This window comes from Erythrolamprus reginae, chromosome 1 (assembly GCF_031021105.1).
Source record: "Erythrolamprus reginae isolate rEryReg1 chromosome 1, rEryReg1.hap1, whole genome shotgun sequence".
NCBI lineage: Eukaryota > Metazoa > Chordata > Lepidosauria > Squamata > Dipsadidae > Erythrolamprus > Erythrolamprus reginae.
Window position 1 is genome coordinate 299,523,513 of NC_091950.1, and position 21,679 is coordinate 299,545,191.

Sequence of the window (21,679 nt, forward strand, 5' to 3'; positions counted from 1 at the left end):
TGCAGCATCCTCATGATCATCTGATAAAAACCCAGATGCTTGGCATTTATGATGTGTTTATGATGGCTCCAGTGTCCCTGGGTCATGTGACTTTCTGACAAGCAAAGTCAATGGGGAAGCCACATGCATTTAACAACTGCATTACTACTTCAACCTGTAGTGATTCACTTAATAACTGTGACAAGAAAGGTCACAAAATGGGGACAAAGCCTATTTAATGACCGTCTTCTTTAGCAACGGAAATTTTGGGTTCAGTTGTGATCCTAGGTCAAGGGCCACCTGTTCAAGCGTATGAATTTGCTGACCAAAAGCCATGATAAAATTGTATTTGAATGGAATACATGCATACTAAAGAAAAACTAATTCATCGAAAACAATCAAGATCAAAGATTTATTACAACGTTTTAAGGGTCACTGAATTACCTGCAGGAAATCCCATGACGCTAAATATGCGATCAAGCTGATCGTGATGAAAAGGATTGCTTGTTTTGATGTCTTCCTGACGACAGTGAAATATAGGCTCTGAAGTCAATAACTCAGCAAATATACAGCCAATAGCCCATATATCTAGGAAACAAAACAAGACATAAAATCTAAACAGCTTTTTAGAAATATTGCATTTAACTATTGGTCACAGTAGGTGTATAATGATTGTATGATTTTTGTATGAATGGCTATGATTGATTTTTAATACAATCATGGATTTTAGATAGCTTTGTAATTTTAATTTAATTGGATTAATTTTGTTGTAAATTACTTTTTTTTATATGTTGTAAGTCACCCCAAGTCTTCAGAGAGGGGCGACATAGAAATCCAATAAATAAATAAAAAATGATAAATATATAACAGTCAGACAAAGAAAAAGATACAGTATAGTGATATGATAACAAGACGAACAAACCATGCATAAATTTCAGTTGAGAACCAACTTCAACTGAGTAAGTTATTACCAAAACTTTTATATAAAAATGTATATTTATTACAGTCCCCTTGACATGAAAGAGCAAGCAGAATAGAATAGAATAAAATAGACAAAACTGCTATCCAGTGCCCATCCTATTTATTTAGAATCATCAAACTCTTGCATCATTTGGATGAAACAATCCTAATAAATAATAATAACAATAACAATAATTATAATATTTATTATAATAATTATTATTTTTATTATTATTTTTATATTATTTTTATATTATTATTATTTTATATTATTATTATTATTATTATTATTATTATTATTATTATTATTATTATTATCTCAAGAACACCACATACAGCTTCCAATTTTCCCGGAATGGCATAAGTCTAGCAAAGGTTCATAGCTCAGAAGGAAACAGTAAGTTCTCTTCCTGCCCAAGGATCTGCTGATACAGTTCTACAGAAGATTTATTGAGCCTGTCATTTGTACCTCAATAACCATCTGTTTCGGCACAGCAGCCAAGCAAGACACATACAAAGTTCGAAGGATAGTTAGGACTGCAGGAAAAATAAATTCGCCACAAGCCTTCCTTCAGTTGAAGTTCTGTATACTGTGGAAACGAGAAAGAGGCTAGGTAACATCTTCAGTGGAATTTAAGGGATGTAAGCATTTGGTGGTTTTCTGCTTATAAGTGCTTTGTGTGGTCAGTAGGTCCTGTAATGTTGAGGGTCACATCAGGATAGGCTTCTGAGATAGGTCTTTTTGATGGGTCTTGTGAGTTGTGTCAAGTGAGGGATATATCATTTCTCATCTTTTCTCATTTTCTCATCTTTCCTACTATCTTCTCCTATTGGTTTCTTATGATTTATTATCTTTGACCTATTACTTGTTGTTTATATCTATGTGAGCCTACGCATTAGAGCAGGGGTGAGCAATTAACTTTGCCACGGGGACGCATGAGAAGTTGGGATGGTTTTAGAGGGCTGGACTAATATAATTAACTAGGTTCTACCCTCTTCCTTGTTTTCTTTCTCCCAAATTACCTCTCCCAGTACACACACACACACAAAGAGCGCAAACCTCCTCCCTGTTCCTTATTTATTTATTTGCCCCTCCACTCTCCTCCCCCTCCACTCTCCTCCCCCTCCTCTCCTCCCCCTCCTCCCTTCACTTCCTCACTCGCACTGCCCCTCCCCAGCAGCCCACACCTCCACTCCCCCACATTATCACAATAACACTCACTTATGGCACAATGACACCCAATATGGCATGAAGCCGCACGTCCACCTTCCTCCCCTCTGTGTCGTCCCACCACCACCTCCCCCAGCAGCCTTCCGCCCTTGCATCCTATCCTCTGGGCTGTTGTTTCCCCCCCCCGTCTCAGCTGCTCAGCCTGTTCCCATTGCGGTTGGGCTGGTGCTGCTGCCGCCATAGTTCCCTCTAAGCTGAGCAGTGAGCAATGGCTCACTTAAAAATCATCATCAACTCAGAGTTTTTCAAACCTGCCCAGAAGCCGAGAGGGAAAGAGTGAGAGGGAAAGAGTGCCGCCCAGTCCTGAAGGGACTGCCGCTCAGACACTATACTTTTCCACCCACCCACCCAAAAAATTAGAGGGAACACTGGCTGCCGCCCTGAGTCTCAGCAACTGCCCCCCCTCCCAACCCGCTGCCTTTTGTCCGGCACCATAGAGAGGAGAGAACTGTGAGGAAGGAGGGATTGTTGCTTTCCTGCGGCAAAATGGTACTAAAAAGGGTGACCCCAATTTGTCCCGCAATGGTGGGACTCTAAGAGAGCCTTGTTGGTAGGTGCTTTTTTGTCCTGTTCATTTGAGGCGCTTCCCCCCACCCCCACTCCATGGCTTCCTCCTCCAGGAAACCGGTCACAGACAGCAGGCGGGCCAAATGCAGCCCCTGCCCCTTGCCCAGGTCTGCCCTAGAGACAAATTCCTTGTATGTCCAACCACACTTGGCCAATAAAGAATTAAATTATGTGTGGTGTTGTGTTCCAATTCTGTTCTGTCCTGTCCTATCCTCTTTTCTTTTTTCTTTTCTTTTCATTACCTTGTGGCAAAGGATTCCTGGTACCAATATTTTAAGAACGTTTCCCCCCAATTGTTTTTGCCATATCACGCATGATATTATGCACGAATCTACAAAATTCTAGGATTTTTTTTTATCCCAAAGAAAGTGTTTGCATACCTTGATCATTTTAGTTGGCTTTTTCTGCACATTTTCCAGCATTTTTTTCTATGGGGGTATCTGCATAATTTTCCAGATATAGCACAACACTCCGTGCAATTTTTACTTTTATTAGAAAAAAATATTTTAATGGATTTACTGATATTAATATTGTAAGCTGCCTCAAGTCACCTTAAAGTGAGATGGATGGCAAACTAATCTAACAAATAAATAAGTGAACAAAGATGTGTACAAAGAGATTACAAAGCTAGGAGTTTTACTTGCAATCTGTTCCCTAATGATCCTTAGTACAGAATTTGCTTTTAATAGCTGTTGCCCAACATCTTTACTGAGTTGTGGTCTCAAGATATTTTTCTTCGTTATAGGCAGTTCAGACTGTTAGTACTCTGTAACTAGTTGGGTTTGCAATATATAAACAAGCTAACAAAGAATGCTTGTATGTATCGAAGCACTATAGCTTTAAGAGGTAGTGTTGCAAATTGTCATAAGAGGGTGCCAGAAAGCATGATTCTCTCGCCTTTCTGCTGATTCACTGAGACTGATGTAGTAAGCTCGATGATAGTTTGATGTAATGTATGTCTGACATGTAAGCTGTAATGTATGTCTGACATGTAAGACAAAGGCATGCTTGTAATATTATTATTGTATTGAGAGATATGGACTGTTTAACTTGACTGTGCTATTTCTAAAGTGAACACTATTTTATACCTTTTAATGTATCTGTCTTCTATGATTGGATAATTACTCTTATCTCCTGAAATTCCATGTTTTTCTCTGTGCATGTCCTTGATAACTCAAGGGTTCTGCACACTCCTTAACACAGACCACATCAGTGGACTTTATGTTCAGACAAGAGTTTTGGTATTGTGCACTGCCTTATATTTACTTAAATTGACTCTATTTGTTATGTGGGTAACCATTCACCCCCGTTTAAAGAGATCCTTCACAATCCTATTCACAATCACATTTTCAGTTTGCTGCTCTGAATTGTTAGATATCATTCAAAATTTAGCCAGCTTATTATTTGGAGCCTGTAGCAAGACAGAGCTAAGCATCTTTTAGCTAGAGATGACAGATGGTGTCAAACAGTGAACGGAAATCTCTAGGGAATCAACAGGAGTTAAGAGAAAAGACTTTCAAAGCTTCAATTTAAGGTTGAAATCTATGAAAATCATGTCACGGATCTAGCCAGAAAAGTGGGGAAAGCGAGAAAATAAAATGCATTTATTTTAGGAAAATCTAATACATTTGGTGGTGATGGTTTTTTTTGCAAAATCTAGCAGGACTGTTCCCAATTAGTCACAATCTATACCAATTGCAAAGAAGAAGAAAGTCCTTACACAGTATTCATTTCTTGTGTGATGAACAGCTTGAAGACGTCCTATAAAATCAGTTTATATAAATGGGCTGGAATAATGAATTAACAATATGATAGCTCAGGGATGTCAAACTCAAAGCCTCCAGCCCCTGGCGGGCTTAAATCTGGCCCCTGAGGCCAGCCTAGAAATAACAAAGGACTGCCCTGTGGTGCCTGCTGGCCAAAATGGCCACAGGGAGGGGATGCATGGGCCGCTTTCAGCCCTCATGGCTTCTACAGCAGTTTGGTGGCTGAAAATGGGCCACAGGGGGAAGGTGGACATTTTCGGCCTGTCTTTGGCCCACACGCCTCCTACAGCAGTCTGGCAGCTAAAAACGGGCCACTGGTGGTGGTGGTGGGATTTTTATGCTTCTTTCTCAGCTCCATACACTCTTCTGCCTTCCTTCTGCTTTACAGCTACTTTTACACATGATTCCCGGTTTCAGGTTTTAAATGTTAATTTATCATTCCACCCAGTAAGCATAAATACAATACCCTGGATGTTGTTTAGGTTGTCCGAACTCACACTTTTGAACATTTCTGTTCTGACAATATTATGCACACATTCAGATCTGCTCCTAAATTAAAGAGTGTTGCTCCATAGCAGCTGTGGACTCTGTCACGCTGAATATTGCCAGCCCCAGAGACATTTAGTAATTAAAGAGTTAACTGTGTGTGCTTTATTAAGTTCCTCCTATTATGATGTAATATCCTGCCACATCTAATACTACTTCCTTCTTCTTCATCCTAAAACTCCATTCTTCTTTCTAGCCACCATCATGTAAAGACGTATTTGTTATGTTGTCCACCAAGACATGTTTTATTTTCTACTTTTATAATAAAAGAAATCTTGTTTTGAACAAATGACTAAAAAAGCTTCCATCCATCGCCTCCGCGGTAATTAAGGTTCAAACGGACTTTAATCATTTTCACTATCGCGACAGACTCTACATTGTCTTTAGTTTCTACGTTGTGGAATTGAAACTATTACAACTATTTATGCCAATCTCCCTTTGTTTGGAATATCTGTTTTGAATGCAAAGGGGGAAAATGTATCTTAAGCCTGTGTCAAATGCCCACCATGGCCTTGCCCACCATGGCCCTCCAAGATCAAACACAACCCTATTATGGGCCTCAATGAAATAAAGTTTGACACCCATGGGATAGCTTAAAATCCCATGCATTCCCACAATGGGTCTCCAAAACCAACTTAGGTGATTCTGCCAATTCTCCCTACAACTTGCACAGTCAACTATGAATGCTACCAGTCATGTTACTCTAGGGAAATCCCCTTCTATTGCTGGCCTACAAAGACGCAAGTGCCAGCCCTGTTGCTTTAGAGATCTGGAGATCTGTACTAACAGTTAGATTACTTTCCCAGGATGAGACTCTCTGGCTCATTAAGAGCTTTCCATTTTTCTTATATCTACATTCAAGACTTAGAAAAAAAATTGAAAGAAAAAAACCCCAGTTACTTTGTGAAAGGAATGAGCTATGAAACAAATGCACATACAGTACTTCAAAACAGATTCACATAATCTCGATCTAAACCCATAAAACAAAACCCCACATAGCTGTTGAGGCTAAAGATGCAAAAAGCATGTGGAATTTAGGAGGTTTAATGTTAGCTAATGATAAAAACACCTGCTTTTTGCACATAAATTGAACTCTCCCTCCCCCATCTGTTTCTCAGGAGCTATATTACAACTATCTTCCCTAGTGTTAGCTTGCTGTCCAACTTCACTAATTTCCAGCTTGGTAACTGCTGGCTGGCTGCTTTGCTCTGAACTTGTCTTCAGCCAGCGTTATGGAAAAGAAATACTGAAGACAAAAGCAAAGACAAAATGGAGGTTGCCTTTCTATTTTTAAAATCCAAAAGGGATATTGAGCCTCTTGTTGGTTTCTTGGTCTCTGATTTTTGGGGGCTTCAATTGTTTCTGCCCATTATTTAGATCAGTGTTTCCCAACCTTGGCAACTTGAAGATATCTGGACTTCAACTCCAGAATTCCCCAGCCAGCCAGGGGAATTCTGGGAGTTGAAGTCCAAATATCTTCAAGTTGCCAAGGTTGGGAAACACTGATCTAGATGGACAGGTCTATTAACATGTTTTTTTTAATCTTTCTGTATCTAGATCTCATGAAATAGAAATTCTGCACATTGATTAAAGCTAATATATGTGGGGTGGCGACATAGGAGAAATCAGACTGCATACCAGCATCAGTGGTGTGAAAAAAAATCTAATTTAAAACTCTGGAAGGGCAAATTGTTGCTAAATTGGATACTGGAAGACCATATTTTCTGAAACGCTACATTTTTCATGTGCCAGATCAACTAAGTACAAAGAAAAGGAACTCAATGAACCAATAACTAAATGAAGGGTTTAAATATCACTTCTCTCTAACAATTCAAGGCTGTTTATATGAAGTTTCCCCTAATTTTATCGTCAAAACAGTAATCTGATAAAATAGGTTGGGCTGAGATTGACTGAACCAAAAACCACCAGTAAACTCTATGGTCCAGCGCAGATTAAATATAAATCTGCAGACCAGGTCCAAAACCCAAGATGTAAAGCAAATAGTATAGTGCAATATTTCTGAATTTACTAGAGTAGAAATTGACAATGAAGGTATATTAAGGAGGAAACCTTCACAAGATTGCTGAAGAAATTTGATCACGAGCTTTCTGAAGGGAAATAAAGATACTATGGATGTACAATTTGTTGCAAATAGGTGCTTTGAGAGTATACATGAAGCATCTCTCCTTACTGTTGAAGCAGTCACATCATTTATTAAGTTCATGTGTTGCTTCACAAACGTTTCAACAATAATGTCTTGCATGAATCATAAAGTCCAGTTCATGGCATTCTGAGCAATCTTATCTACACTTAACATAAGCAAGACTTCATTTGGATTTTTGCCCCTTTAATTAGTCTATAAAGAGACTGAAAAATTCTGCAGGAGAAAACTGTGAAAAATTCAACATGAGTGAACAATTATTCTTTGTTACCTTCACCATCTCAAAATAACTTTGATAATTAGCTTTAACCTGTTTTTTGTCCAATTCAGTCCAAGTCTTCTGTTCATCTGCATTCTATATCTTTGTTTCATTTTCCTCACCAATAACTGTATTCTATATATTGAAAGTATTATCTTGTTTCTGCATGTAATTCTGAAGCCTCACCCAAAGGGTAGTAGGTGTATCTTTTAAGTAAGTAAAAAACAAGAGCAGCATATGAGACTGGGCCAAGAAAATAACTCAAGAAAATTTCTCAAGCCGCTCCTACCTTCAGACAATAAAATTAAGTGCTGGCAAAAACACATTCAGACTTGCAAGATTCTGTTACTATAGTAGTCTCAGTAAAAATAGTGTTGATCTATACGGCATTGGTTCCTAAGTCTACTTTACCTTGTGGGGCCAATAGCAACCTTATTATTTCAACTTCAGTATGCTCCCACCCCCTTATCTAAGATTGAGAAATTTTCTCAAATTATTTTCTTGGTGTGGGCTCAAGACTGCGTATTTGACTGTATCTGACTGTTTCCTGGATAGCAGCTCTTCCTCTTGTCCTTCAAGTCATATATATTTGATTGCCTTCTACAACCGGAAATCATAAGATATAAATCATACTAGTCTAGTATGAACTGACAGTATTGGAGAATGCATTGATCAAGAATAGTAGTTTAGCTTATTATGAAATATTTCTCTGGGGATCAGAAGACAGACCCAATGTTCCCATTCTATTTAGGTGGGGAAATAGATTAATACAGTACAGTGATACCTCATCTCACCATTTTCTACTATGGCTCGACTTCCTGGCTCCAATCCTTCCCCGCAGGGAGGCGGAACCAATGAAGATGTTCCGCCCCAGACGCCTGATGGACCCAGAGGGCTTTCAAACGGCGCTTGGGGTTATTCCAGAGGCACTCGTCCACAGTTCGGCGGAGTCTCTCGCGGAGGCCTGGAACAGGGCTGCGGCGGAGGCTCTTGACCGGATTGCGCCTTTGCGACCTCTCCGTGGCGTTAGACCCCGTAGAGCCCCATGGTTCAACAAGGAGCTCCGGGAGTTGAAACGCCAAAAGAGACGTCTAGAGAAGCGATGGAGGAAGAGTAGGTCTGAATCTGATCGAACACTTGTAAGAGCTTTTATTAAGACTTACAAAGTGGCGCTCAAGGCGGCAAGATGCGCGTACCATGCCGCCTTGATTGCATCAGCGGAATCCCGCCTGGCCGCTCTGTTTAGGGTGACCCGCTCCCTTCTCAACCACGGGGGAGTTGGGGAGCCCTTGCAGAGTAGTGCCGAGGATTTCAACACGTTTTTCGCTGATAAAGTCGCTCAGATCCGGGCCGACCTCGACTCCAATTATAAAACAGAGTCGACTGACAACGAGTCAGTCGAGGTGACTGGGGCACGTACTTGTCCACCTGTCTGGGAAGAGTTTGATCTGGTGACACCTGATGAAGTGGACAAGGCCATTGGAGCTGTGAGTTCCGCCACCTGTTTACTGGATCCGTGTCCCTCCTGGTTGGTTTCGGCCAGCAGGGAGGTGACACGGAGCTGGGCCCAGGAGATTACCAACGCTTCCTTGGGGAGGGGAGCTTTTCCAACACTCTATAAAGAAGTGCTCGTGCGCCCCCTCCTCAAGAAACCCTCCCGTACTTAATAACTATCGTCCAGTCTCCAACCTTCCCTTTATGGGGAAGGTTGTTGAGAAGGTGGTGGCACTCCAGCTCCAGCGGTCCTTGGAAGAAGCCGATTATCTCGGTCCCCAGCAGTCGGGCTTCAGGCCCGGTTACAGCACGGAAACCGCTGTGGTCGCGTTGATGGATGATCTCTGGTGGGCCCGGGACAGGGGTTTATCCTCTGTCCTAGTGCTTCTTGACCTCTCAGCAGCTTTCGATACCATCGACCATGGTATCCTTCTGCACCGGCTGGAGGGGTTGGGAGTGGGAGGCACTGTTCTTCAGTGGTTCTCCTCATACCTCTCTGGCCGGTCGCAGTCGGTGTTAGTGGGGGATCAGAGGTCGGCTCCGAGGTCTCTCCCTTGTGGGGTGCCTCAGGGGTCGGTCCTCTCCCCCCTGCTATTCAACATCTACATGAAACCGCTGGGTGAGATCATCCAAGGACATGGGGTGAGGTATCATCAATACGCCGATGATATCCAGCTTTACATCTCCACCCCATGCCCAGTCAACGAAGCGGTGGAAGTGATGTGCCGGTGCCTGGAGGCTGTTGGGGCCTGGATGGGTGTCAACAGACTCAAGCTCAACCCGGATAAGACGGAGTGGCTGTGGGTTATGCCTCCCAAGGACAATCCCATCTGTCCGTCCATCACCCTGGGGGGGGAATCATTGCCCCCCTCAGAGAGGGTCCGGAACTTGGGCGTCCTCCTCGATCCACAGCTCACATTAGAAAATCATCTCTCAGCTGTGGTGAGGGGGGCGTTTGCCCAGGTTCGCCTGGTGCACCAGTTGCGGCCCTATCTGGACTGGGACTCATTGCTCACAGTCACTCATGCCCTCATCACCTCGAGGTTCGACTACTGTAATGCTCTCTACATGGGGCTACCTCTGAAAAGTGTTCGGAAACTTCAGATCGTGCAGAATGCAGCTGCGAGAGCAGTCATGGGCTTACTTAGGTATGCCCATGTTTCACCATCACTCCGCAGTCTGCATTGGCTGCCGATCAATTTCTGGTGACAATTCAAAGTGTTGGTTATGACCTTTAAAGCCCTTCATGGCATCGGACCAGAATACCTCCGAGAAATCGCAGCATCACAAAAACAGGGAAGTCTGGAGGTGGGGTTTCCAGGACTTCCGTGTTTTTACGATGCTGCAATTTCACTGAGGCTCCCCTTGCTGAGAAACCCCACCTCCAGACTTCCGTTGCCAGTGAAGCACCCGTTTTTGCACTGCTGGGATTCCCCTGCAGCATCACAAAAACACAGAAGTCCGGATGTGGGGTTTCTCATGGAGGGGAACCTCAGGGCAATCCCAGCAGTGCAAAAACGGGCGCTTTGCCTGGCAAAAGGGGTCAGTTTTGGGCTTGTACACATTAATTGCTTTTCCATTGGGAAACATTGTTTCGTCTTACAAACGTTTCACCTTACAAACCTCATCCCGGAACCAATTAAGTTCGTAAGACGAGGTATCACTGTATATCCAAGCAACCCAAGGGCTGACAACAATATTTTAGTATACAGTGATCCCCCGGGTATTGCGCTCCCGATGATTGTGAAACGGCTATATGGCGATTTTTGAACCCGGAAGTAAAAACACCATCTGCGCATGCGCGCCCTTTTTTTCTATGGGCACGCATGCGTAGATGGCGCCGGGCAGATCAGCTGCTGGGCGGCTTCCCTGGGTCTTCCCCCGTTCGCCGCTTGCCCGCCCTTCGCCCGGCCACCCGCCGTTCACCCGCCGTTCGCCCGGCTCACCCGCCGTTCGCCCGCCCACCCGCCGTTCGCCCGCCGTTCGCCCGGCTCGCCCGCCGTTCGCCGCCCGCCCGCCCTTCGCCCGGCCACCCGCCGTTCGCTCGCTGCTTGCCCGGCCACCCCGGTTCGTTTGGCTTCGGGACATGCCGGTGGCGACGTTTTAAAACAGCCGCGCGGTTTACCAACTGAGTCCCGAAGTCAAAGGCGAACGTGGGCGACGGGGAAACCCCAATCTTCGGCTCCTCGCTGCATGCGCAGATGGTGTTTTTACTTCCGCAGCGCTACTTCGCGAAAACCCGCTCGTTGCGGGGGGTCCTGGAACGGAACCCTCGCAATGATCGGGGGATCACTGTATTGTTGGGAAATTCACAGTCAGGCAGGGAGAAGGGACCAACAGGGAAACAGCCTTGAGTCCTTGCATAGCCACAAGAGACACATGCTTGTCCCCATTGCCCCAGGTTCAATGAAACTTATCTAGTTGTTTTCAAAAGAAGGCAAACAGTCTGTGGATAATCTTGTAATATAGATAAAACACAATAAAGTTGTTGACTTGGACATTTCATGAGTGGATTTGCTTGCCTGTGCTTGCCATGTGCAATATCAAATGGTTATACATTCTCATATATTTTATCAATTGCAAGCTGGTTGTTACAGTGGAATGTGTAATGCAGGAGAAACTAATTAACACACAGCTGAATTCAAAACACTGAAGGGAAGTTGTTGTGGTTGGCTCTGGGCCAGCTCCTGCTCCAAGGACTGTGGGGGTTGGTTTGGGAGAATCCTCACGTTATCAGAGACTGGTTTTATTGCCAACAGCTTTGGACAGTGAGGATTCTGTGTCAAGGGAAGATTCTGGGAGTGAAGCAGGATCGGATGATGAGGTAGTTACAGGCATCCCATTAGCTAATGACCCCATTAGTGAATCATCATTAGATTCGGAGGAAGAGCGATTCATAGATGTTCGCAGGTGCAGGTTTATGACAAGAAAGGAACAACTGCACAAGCATTATAGAAGATAAGGGAGAACACCTGTGGCTGGGGGCAATTAGGCTAATGGGGTTGCTGATAAATTGCCAGCGTTGCTGAGAGCATGCGTGGGAGATTATCCGTTTGTAGAGAGACAAGCGTTGTTTGGTTTTGGACTGCTTCAGGATTTACAAAGACTTTTTGAATATTTCAGAGTTAAGTACAGTGTGGACTCTTGAAGGGGGGTGGCTGTGATGTCTTCACAGCTGCCTTTATCTGCTCTGCTTTTGTTTTTGCTTTTCACAGCATTCCAGGCTTGTAGTTTGTGGGAGAGCACTTTGGCTGATTAAAGTGCGTGTGTACAATACTTTCTTTTTTGATAAACAGACTCTTTGTTTACTTTACAACAGTGTGTGTGTTTGAATTTATACTCCGGACTTAATTGGGGCTCATAACATGAAGCCCGGCATAACAGAAGTAAGCTTTTCTACAGACAAGGAAGAAATATTACCTCTAATATTAAGTCTTCTACTAAAAAACACGCTAGATTCATTTCTAATGACTAAGAAAGGGAATATGAGACCTCCAGAAGTTAAACTGTTCCCATTCCGTTAAAGAAAGTTCCCAAATTAGTATTTTCTTACACAAATTTTGGATATTTTTCACTAATTGATATAGCTCTGGGACTTTCATTTTGGTTCGACGAGGATAATAAGAATGTTCAGAGTAGAACTATAAATTATTTTTTTCTTGATCATGGAAGATTAGAGACAAAGATCCAATAAGAAAAGAAAGGCAAGCAGAGAAACAGAAAGATCATTCTCTCCTCATCCCAAAGAACATTTAAAAAGTTCTTAAAAGTACAAGATTAGCGAAGCAAGACTATTTTACACACAGAATATTTCTTAGCCATTAGGATTCAGAAATTGGAATAGAGAAAAATTACTTCTTAAAACCTATGTCTCCTATTTAATTTCAATATTCTATACATGTACAGGATCACATTTATAATAATGTTACTTTTTAAAGGACATGAACAACGAGAAAAGAAGCATGACAGAATGGAAATGGAAAAATTAAAAAAAAACCACATTTGATCCTTCTTTCCCACATACATATTTCTGCTTTTTCAAATAAGAATTACTGATACATTAGGCAATAGAGTTTAATGGCAGTATCTGATGACTTCATGCATGTATAGTGACTCATTAATATATCATAGACATAAAAGAACCTGAGGGATATTCAGAATTCCGCATTTTTACAAACCAAGTAAGAAAGCCAACCTGTTCTACAGGCTCCCTCACTATTTAGCTGTCTCTATGTCATTCCTGAACATCTTTTTTCCCCATTATTCCCTCAAAGACCCATACACATGGGCTGTCCTTTCCCAGGATAAACAATGCAATGTTGGGTGTGGAAAAGGAATGAGTAATAATAAGTCAAAGAAATCAAATATATGACATAGCTAAAAACAAACTCTGAAAGCAGTGATGTAATTAATGTAGTTAATGGTTCTGCAGGAGTATCAGGCAGTTCAGTCATTCAAATAAAATTGACAAATAAAAAAAAAAGATGGTTACTAAGTGGCCATTAGAGGAGCATGACCTTATATGGCTGCATCAATATAGTATCTTCATCTGCTTCTTCAACTCCAGCAGGTTTTAAAATTATTTGCAGAAGCAAAATCTTCTTCAACGGGGCATCATCAATAAAATGGACATTACAGAACTGGTATTGGTACATGGTTGATCACATTCATTTTGAAATCATGGAAATAAGATTAAACAAGTTTGATGAAAATAAATTGGAGAAGCTGATGGTACGATGGGATAAGGTGAAAGATTATATATTGAGTAGAATTTGTGACGAAAATGTCAAAAAATAAACTCCAATCACTCTTTGAATAAGGGGGAGCTAAGGGGGGGGGGGGAGAACATAATCTAGTAAATATTTGAACCCCCCGCAATTGGTGGTGGTGGTGGTGATGGTTATTGTCAGTCAGGTGATGGGCACATGCACTGTGCACTGTTTTATGTTTGTTTTATGTAACCTTATGTGCAAAACCAATAAAATATATTTTAAAAAAAACAAAAAATAACAAAACAGGGAATCATCAAAATTTGTCAGAACTGAAACCCCAGAATTTTCAAGGGTTTGTGCTGGCTGGAGAACCTGGACATCGCAGTCCATATATACTTGGACAACCCAGATTGGTGAAGGCAGACGGAGGAAATGATTTGATAAGAACATTTTGCTCTTTTTCCTGCAGATACAGAAGGTTTCTGGACAGAGATGACTTAAATCTCAGGATCTTTTACACCACGGGACCAGAAAAGGAAATTACTGTTGGATATTTTTGGAATAAAAAGCTATTAAGTCTGATAGAAACACATTCAAAATATTTGTGAAACCAATAATTGTACTTGTAATATGAACGTGCTTTAATTTGCATTAATTAACAGAACTGTATTTTATTCCTGAAATAGATAGATATTTAAAGTATTGAACTACTTAAGAGCTTTATAACTCTTACATTTATTATGCACATTGATAATTCTGATAGTTATTGAGCTGTATTTTTTAAAATCAAAACACTTACCAATTGCCTTTGTGTAGTGCCGTGCCCCAAGTAACAATTCTGGAGCTCTGTACCAAAATGTCACCACAACTGGGTCAAGGTCTGCCAGCGGTTTCAGAGGAGAATGGAATAGCCTTGCAAAACCCATATCAGCTGTAAAATAACCAGTTTTTGTATTACACCAAACAAACTTTTCTAAAAGTTTTTCTATGCTGCTGTTCCTGATAGTATCAATGCCTCATTTATCTCAAAGCTAGAGCAAGTACGCAATCTTACATATCTGCCCTATCTAGAACTTTCGTATAGGACCTATTTGAAGATATTACTTAGTTTATTTCTCCCATCCACTTTTTCTTTAAATTAATGATTGAAAGTTACTCCATATCCCAAACAGTGTATTTACATGGACAATACATAAACATTGCTGACAATCCTGAACATATTACCCAAAATTTTACATTATAAATGCATTTCATCCATGTTAGGAGCTACAAGTATTTCCTATTGCCAGTCCCTTAACATCGTAAACTGAGTATGAGTGCTTTTGAACATGCATTTGATTTGAATTGACTTCATCAGTGAAGACAACACCATTATTTATTATATAAAATATGTTAGGCATATCAAATATAAATTAGGCAAATTAGGCAAAAAAGGAATGTTCTGTGTAGTTATTAGAAATACAACTAATTTATGCAAGTCCAAACACTTCGTTATTATTAAAATAAATGTATATTCTAGTTCAGATTAATAGACTTAATAAAAAACCTATAGTCAAAATATTTTAATATCTAGCATAAGTACATATAAGATTGTTATTTATAACATTCAGGACCAAAAATATGGTTTGGGCTTGTAGAGCACAAATGAACCACCTACAGTGCATTTAAAAAGTATTCAGAATCCCCCTTCATTTCTGTCAATTTTGTTATTCTGCAGTCTGATTCTACAATTGTTGGAATTCATTTTTTTCATTAATCTACACTCAGTAGATTAATGACAAAATGAAAACAAAAGTGAAGGGGGTCTGAATACTTTCGGAACGCACTGTATATTGCAGGCTAATTCTGCCGATGGTCAGAAGTTCAGTTCTCACCGGCTCACGGTTCACTCAGCGTTCCATTCTTCCCAGGTCGGTAAAATGAGGACCTAAAATATTGGGTGAAATATGCTGAGCCTGTAAATTGCTTAGAGAAGGGGTCCCTAGCCCCCAATCTATGGGCCAGCAACTGGGCTGCGTAAACAAGCGAAGCCCCATCTGTGGTATGCAGGTTGCGTATGAAACCATGCCCCTTCCTGTTCACAAAAAACATCTATTCACAGTACTAGTCCCTGGTGCCCAAAAGGTTAGCGGGTGTGTGTCACTGACTTAGAGAATACTGTAAGCATTGTGGAGTGGTGTATAAGTCTATTGCTATTGCTATATGTGACTCTGTAAAATAACTGATCTTTAGCCAGGATTGTGCAACTGTTTTCTGAAATGCTGTGCAATCTAAAAAAACATGCAGCTGCTTTAATAGTAGGCAGGAGTGGTGTCTCTACAAACTTCAAACCACTTTTCTGCAAATTGTATCTAAAGCAGCAGTAGGTTGTTCCTGGTTCAATCTGAAGTTAGTTGGGGGGAAAGATCAGAAGCAACATGAGAAAATATTATTTTACTGAAAGAGTAGTAGATCCTTGGAACAAACTTCCAGCAGACGTGGTAGATAAATCCACAGTAACTGAATTTAAACATGCCTGGGATAAACATAGATCCATCCTAAGATAAAATACAAAAAATAGTACAAGGGCAGACTAGATGGATCATGAGGTCTTTTTCTGCCGTCAGTCTTCTATGTTTCTATGTTTCTATGTTTCAACAATCCAGTAGTGGTGGTGGTGGGAGGCTCCGCCCACCCACTTGGGATGTTCCGCCCACCCACCTGGGATACTTCAGCGCATGCAGAACTGGTAGCAACGGGTTTTAGAACCCACATTACTGATCTAAAGCATTAAAAAGCTTAACATTAAAGGCTTGGCAGACCAAGGGATTTTTTGGCAGCAGTAGTCTGAGTCAATTCTTATTGGCATTATATAGATCATATTTAGGCAATAACATTCAATACTATAAATTATTAGGGATTGTTATAATAGGGAAAAGAATGCAAAGTACTAATTTTTTCCTCATGAGATTTCTTTGTCAAAATGAAAGGACACATTGGGGGGAGGGGCATCGCTAAACAATCAACTGATTCAAAGGAAGCTGTTCCTATCTCCCACTGCCTCCATTAGACATTTAGCCATTTTTTTGGAACGATTAAAATTAATATGTCTACTATAAAACTTATGATAGAAATAGGACTTTTATTTCTTTTAAAAATAGAAGCTAATTTAGATCTCTGTTAATTTGAGCTAAGCTGCAAAGCTTTCCTAATTTCTGCCAAATTATCCTATACAGTACTTGGACCAGTAAAACAGAGCTATATCAAATGCTTGATGAGACTGATAAATTCTATAAGTAACTAAATTGTTAGTTACCAAATATTTTTTGTGTGTGTTGCTCAGATGATTTCAAGGTACTGGTTATTATTAATAACCAGTACCATGAAATGATCTGAGCAACACACTGGAAACCAATTTAATCATAATAGCAGTAGTTTTGTACAATTTAAAAAGCATCTGTCCCGTTCCGTCCCCAAAAAATCCAGCTTCCTTATTTTACACTAAACGAATTTTCTGAACAATTTTCAAAGACACTTTTGAATAAAGCCAGGTAAATGAGAAGTACTAAGATAAGAACTTCTATATGCAGATGTGAAGCATAAATTGCAATTTACACCTTGGTTTGCATGGCTTTTAAGCTTCAAAATGGCAACATTTGGTTAGAAGGGATCTTAAAAGACAAATGCATTTATGGTCTATAGAAGGGATGTCAAACTGGCGACTCTTCAGGCCGGATGTGTCACGCACAGGCCACGCCCACCCTAGCTCTATGAAGAGAAAAAATGTTGCAAAACGTCACGTGACTGCAACGTGACGCCGCAAGTTTGATACTCGTGTTCTATAGTAAACACAAGTGAATTGTGTCTCAACATAAGTGCTACAGACATCTCATTATGGAATATAGCTCATTATTACATCAATATTTTCTTGCATTCACAATTCTTTAATAAAAATATATATATATATATATATTTTAAAAAAATACGTTCACAATTCTGATTGATGAATGACAATATTTTTGCAGGAAAAAAGTAATGTCCGTACCACAAAATATTTTATTGGGAATTTTTAAAATAATAGTGTCTTTTTTTTTGCTATTGATAATCAATTATAGGATGATTGTATACATTTGAATCTTGAATCAGAGTGAACCATTTTATTATTATTGATCTCAAAAGCATGAAGCAAATGGCCAAATTTCCATTGACTCTAAAAAATATGGGGGAAAGGCCTTGAATTTAAATTCCAAACAAAGACACAGAAACAGACTTTCAAATTATGTGTCTTGCAGCAAAAATTTCTTCTATGCAAAGATGAATTTAATAAAACTAATAAAATAGCTAATGTAGTCATGTAATGTCTATGAATTTTCACAATAAGCAAGTTCATGAATATGCAGTTCAATATCTGGAGAGTAATGATCTATTACGGTGTCTGGAATGAAGCCTCATGATAACCAATAATTAATCTCGAGTAAACAGGTTGTATAATTCTGCTATAAATTGCTCTGTAGACATAGATAATTTTGAGATTTGGCAGGTTTTGGTACTGATCCGCAGAAAGAGTAAAGTTTATCCACAGAGTTAAGAGCTATGTTTAAGCTTTTTAATGTTAAAGCTTTTTAATGTTAAAGCTTTTAAACATTCAGTCGTAGCTGAAGAAATATTTGTTGTTGTTAGTTGTAATGTCATGTCCAAGCCATTGCGACCCAATTGACAACGTTCCTTCAGGCCTTAATGTGCTCTACCATCCCCCAAAGTCCATTTAATCATGCCAACTGCTTCAGTGACTCCATCCAACCACCTCATTTTCTGTCCTCACCTTCTTCTTTTGCCTTCAATCTTTCCCAGCATTTGGCTCTTCTCCAGTGAGAGTTTTAATTGCTCCCTTTCAGTGGCTCCAAGAGCCAGAGAAACTTGTAACACCAGTCTTTAACATGTTTGTTTGTAGGGATGTTTGGTTTTACAATAAGGGTTTTATAGTTGTTTTAGTATTGGATTTATATGATGTTTTTTATTACTGTTGTTAGCCGCCCCGAGTCTACGGAGAGGGGCGGCATACAAATCCAATGAATGAATGAATGAATGAATGAATGAATGAATGAATGAATGAATAAATAAATAAATAAATAAATTGTTCTAAGAGCTTTAGGAGAGATGGGGTATTGTAAGACCAACCATGCCTTTTTCCGAGGATCGAAGGAAGAGTCTAGGATGGGTTACTCTAGCCCCATAGCTCTATGGCAAATGGCGCAAGCTCCCAGCAGAAACCACGAACTGTGGCCAGACAAATCCTGAGAAGGCCACACAAATCCTAAGAAGCCTGCAGAAACATGAACACCAAAACCCCCTGGCAGCCGGCCAAAACCAGACCGAAGGGTGGGTCTGGACTCTTCCTTTGATCCTCAGGCAAGAGCAACGCTCCTTTTCTCTCACATTGTAGGAAGAGTCCAGGATGAGACATACCAAAGGTAAGGATCCCAGTAGGGTGGGCAAATGCTTAATCCCCGCTCCTTAGCTCCTCATGAACCCGCTGTAGCACATGAGAGCTGAACACCACATCAGCAGACACAAATGAGTCTATGCAGTGGTGACAGATGAAGGGAGAAACCGATGCCCATGTTGCCACTTGGCAAATCTCCTTAACTTTAACCTGTGTAGTCCAGGCAGCTGTAGTAGCTGCACTCCTGGTCGAGTGTGCCATCACACCTTAAGCCATGGGAAGAGACTGCAACTGCTATGCTTGAGCGATGCAGAACCGAAGCCACCTACTGACTGTGGAAGGTGAAATCTTGAGGCCAAGAGACAAAGAGCAAAAAGACACAAACAAGACCTCCATCTTCCTGAGAGAGACGGTACTGTGAAGAGTCCTCCACACGTCCAAAGTATGTCACCGGATGTCCAACCGTGGTGCGGGTCTGGACAGAAATTAGATAAAATCAACTCCTGAGCACGATGGAATATGGAGTTGAGCTTGGGCAGGAACACAGGATCCAGCCGCAGAACTACCCTGTCTGCATAGAAGACGTAAAGATCCTTGCACATCAACAATGTTGCCAGTAGCAAGATGTGTCTTAAAGAAGTGATGGCCACCAAGAATGCCACATTCCACAATTAAAGTTGGAGGCAAGCCTCCTCCAAGGGTTTAATGGAGGCTTGGTCAGAGCCTGCAACACTAGGGACAAATTTATTTATTTATCTATCTATCTATCTATCTATCTATCTATCTATCTATCTATCTATCTATCTATCTATCTATCTATCTATCTAGTCCAATACACAATGAGGGTTTTAGTGGGTATATATCTATATATACATAATAAAATACATGATGAAGGTTATAGAGGAGATACTCATAGTAAAATATATCTAAGAAATAATAGAAAAGAAGATAAAGTAATAGAACATATCAATGAAAGAATAGAAGAAGAGATATAGGAATAGAAGAAAGGTATAGGAGATATAGGAGAGCAATAGGACAGGGGACAGAAGGCACTCTAGTGCACTTGTACTCGCCCCTTACTGACCTCTTAGGAACCGTAGATAATTTAAGGGTAAAGTGTTGGGGGTTTGGGGATGACACTATGGAGTCCGGTAATGAGTTCCACGCTTCGACAACTCGGTTACTGAAGTCACATTTTTTTACAGTCAAGTTTGGAGCGGTTAATATTAAGTTTAAATCTGTTGTGTGCTCTTGTGTTGTTGTGGTTGAAGCTGAAGTAGTCGCCGACAGGCAAGACGTTGCAGCATATGATCTTGTGGGCAATACTTAGATCTTGTTTAAGGTGAATGGGAGGGACCTAAATGGGAGGCCCCTTGTAAAAAAAGGCAGATGATGGGCCAGGGAGGGGCAATCCTCAGAGACCCAAACTAAGGCCGAGGCAGTAACCTGCCACCTCAGCATTCTGAAGGAAAGTCCACACTGCAGGAAATATAAGCCATGCTCAACCACCACCCCTCGAGGGTAAAATCCAACTATCTATTCTATTTGTATGTTGATGTAGTAGAGATTACTTTGCTTTGGATTTCTATTAATTTCTTTTGCAGTTACATTTATAAATGCAAGTAATTATAAAACTTACCTATTTTAACTCTTCCTCTTTCAGGACCTTCTCCCATTACTAGAATATTTGCTGGTTTCTGAGAAAGTAAAGTAAAATATCCATATACTGTATCTCATATATCACACATTCATGTAATGGTACAGGTTTATGCATAAACAATTTAGAATTCATAGAACATGCACTTTCCTTCCTTGAAATGTTATTTAAAATTGGATATAATGTACAGTATATTTATTTGAATATAAAAATATAATTATTCCTTTTTCCCAGTGTTGGTTCTCCAAGCTTGTTTCAATTTAGTTTCTAAACGTTTTGTTACCAGACTAAGTAACATCATCAGAAGGATTTTCTTGTCCTATTCTCCTTAGCTTACAAATGTCTTGTATGCCTGTATGGTCAATTGATCATTTGATTGGTTGTTCGCTTGGAGTTATATTTAAATTCTGAGCAGCTGATTGGTTCTCTTGTTAATTGGTTGTTCGAATTAACCATATAATTAAAACATTGCTTCAAAATAGTTTAAATGAAAATAAATGTTTTAAGAGGGAAAATACATTTTTACAAATGCTTCATGTTATCTACAGTAAATCCATGCAACTAATGAACCTGACTCTAATATCACCATCTATTGAAATTGCTGTCTCTTATCTCTTCATGCCTATCCATGTTGGCCTCTCAGTCTCCAACTCATCTGACGAAAGTTTTACTGAAATGAAAAATAATATCCTGGAAATGCTTAAATATCTCACTAGTCCCTTGAATTCAGGACAATCCATTGTCACTCTCTGACTCTCTGAAATAGATGACCTATGACCCTTGTTTCTCTGTCAAGGAAAGTATAGTCAGCCATATTTTTCCTTCAACCGGAAGAATTTAATTTATGTTTATTTTCATGGCCTGTGGCCAATTTTGGAAACTAGCTTTAATTGCTTTGACTATAATCTACACATTTTTCTTTCTG

At 40.4% G+C, this 21,679-nt stretch overlaps 1 protein-coding gene across 13 annotated transcripts in view; it reads right to left on the reverse strand.

Annotated features, from left to right (window-relative positions):
* The window catches only part of CDK19 (cyclin dependent kinase 19), a 107,201-nt gene that overhangs the window by 25,642 nt on the left and 59,880 nt on the right, over positions 1-21,679 (reverse strand). For 11 of the 13 annotated variants that reach the window (XR_011557405.1, XM_070733338.1, XM_070733340.1 and 8 more), the window contains 3 exons: positions 20,737-20,794; positions 14,475-14,606; positions 424-567 (listed from right to left, as the gene is read on the reverse strand). Coding sequence is in view for 12 of the 13 variants with exons in the window: in XM_070733338.1 (XP_070589439.1) it covers positions 424-567; positions 14,475-14,606; positions 20,737-20,794 (334 nt within the window). In the remaining variant the exon portion in view is untranslated. The remainder of the gene's footprint in view (positions 1-423; positions 568-14,474; positions 14,607-20,736; positions 20,795-21,679) is intronic. The other 2 variants (XM_070733343.1, XM_070733342.1) reach the window with 1 other exon arrangement.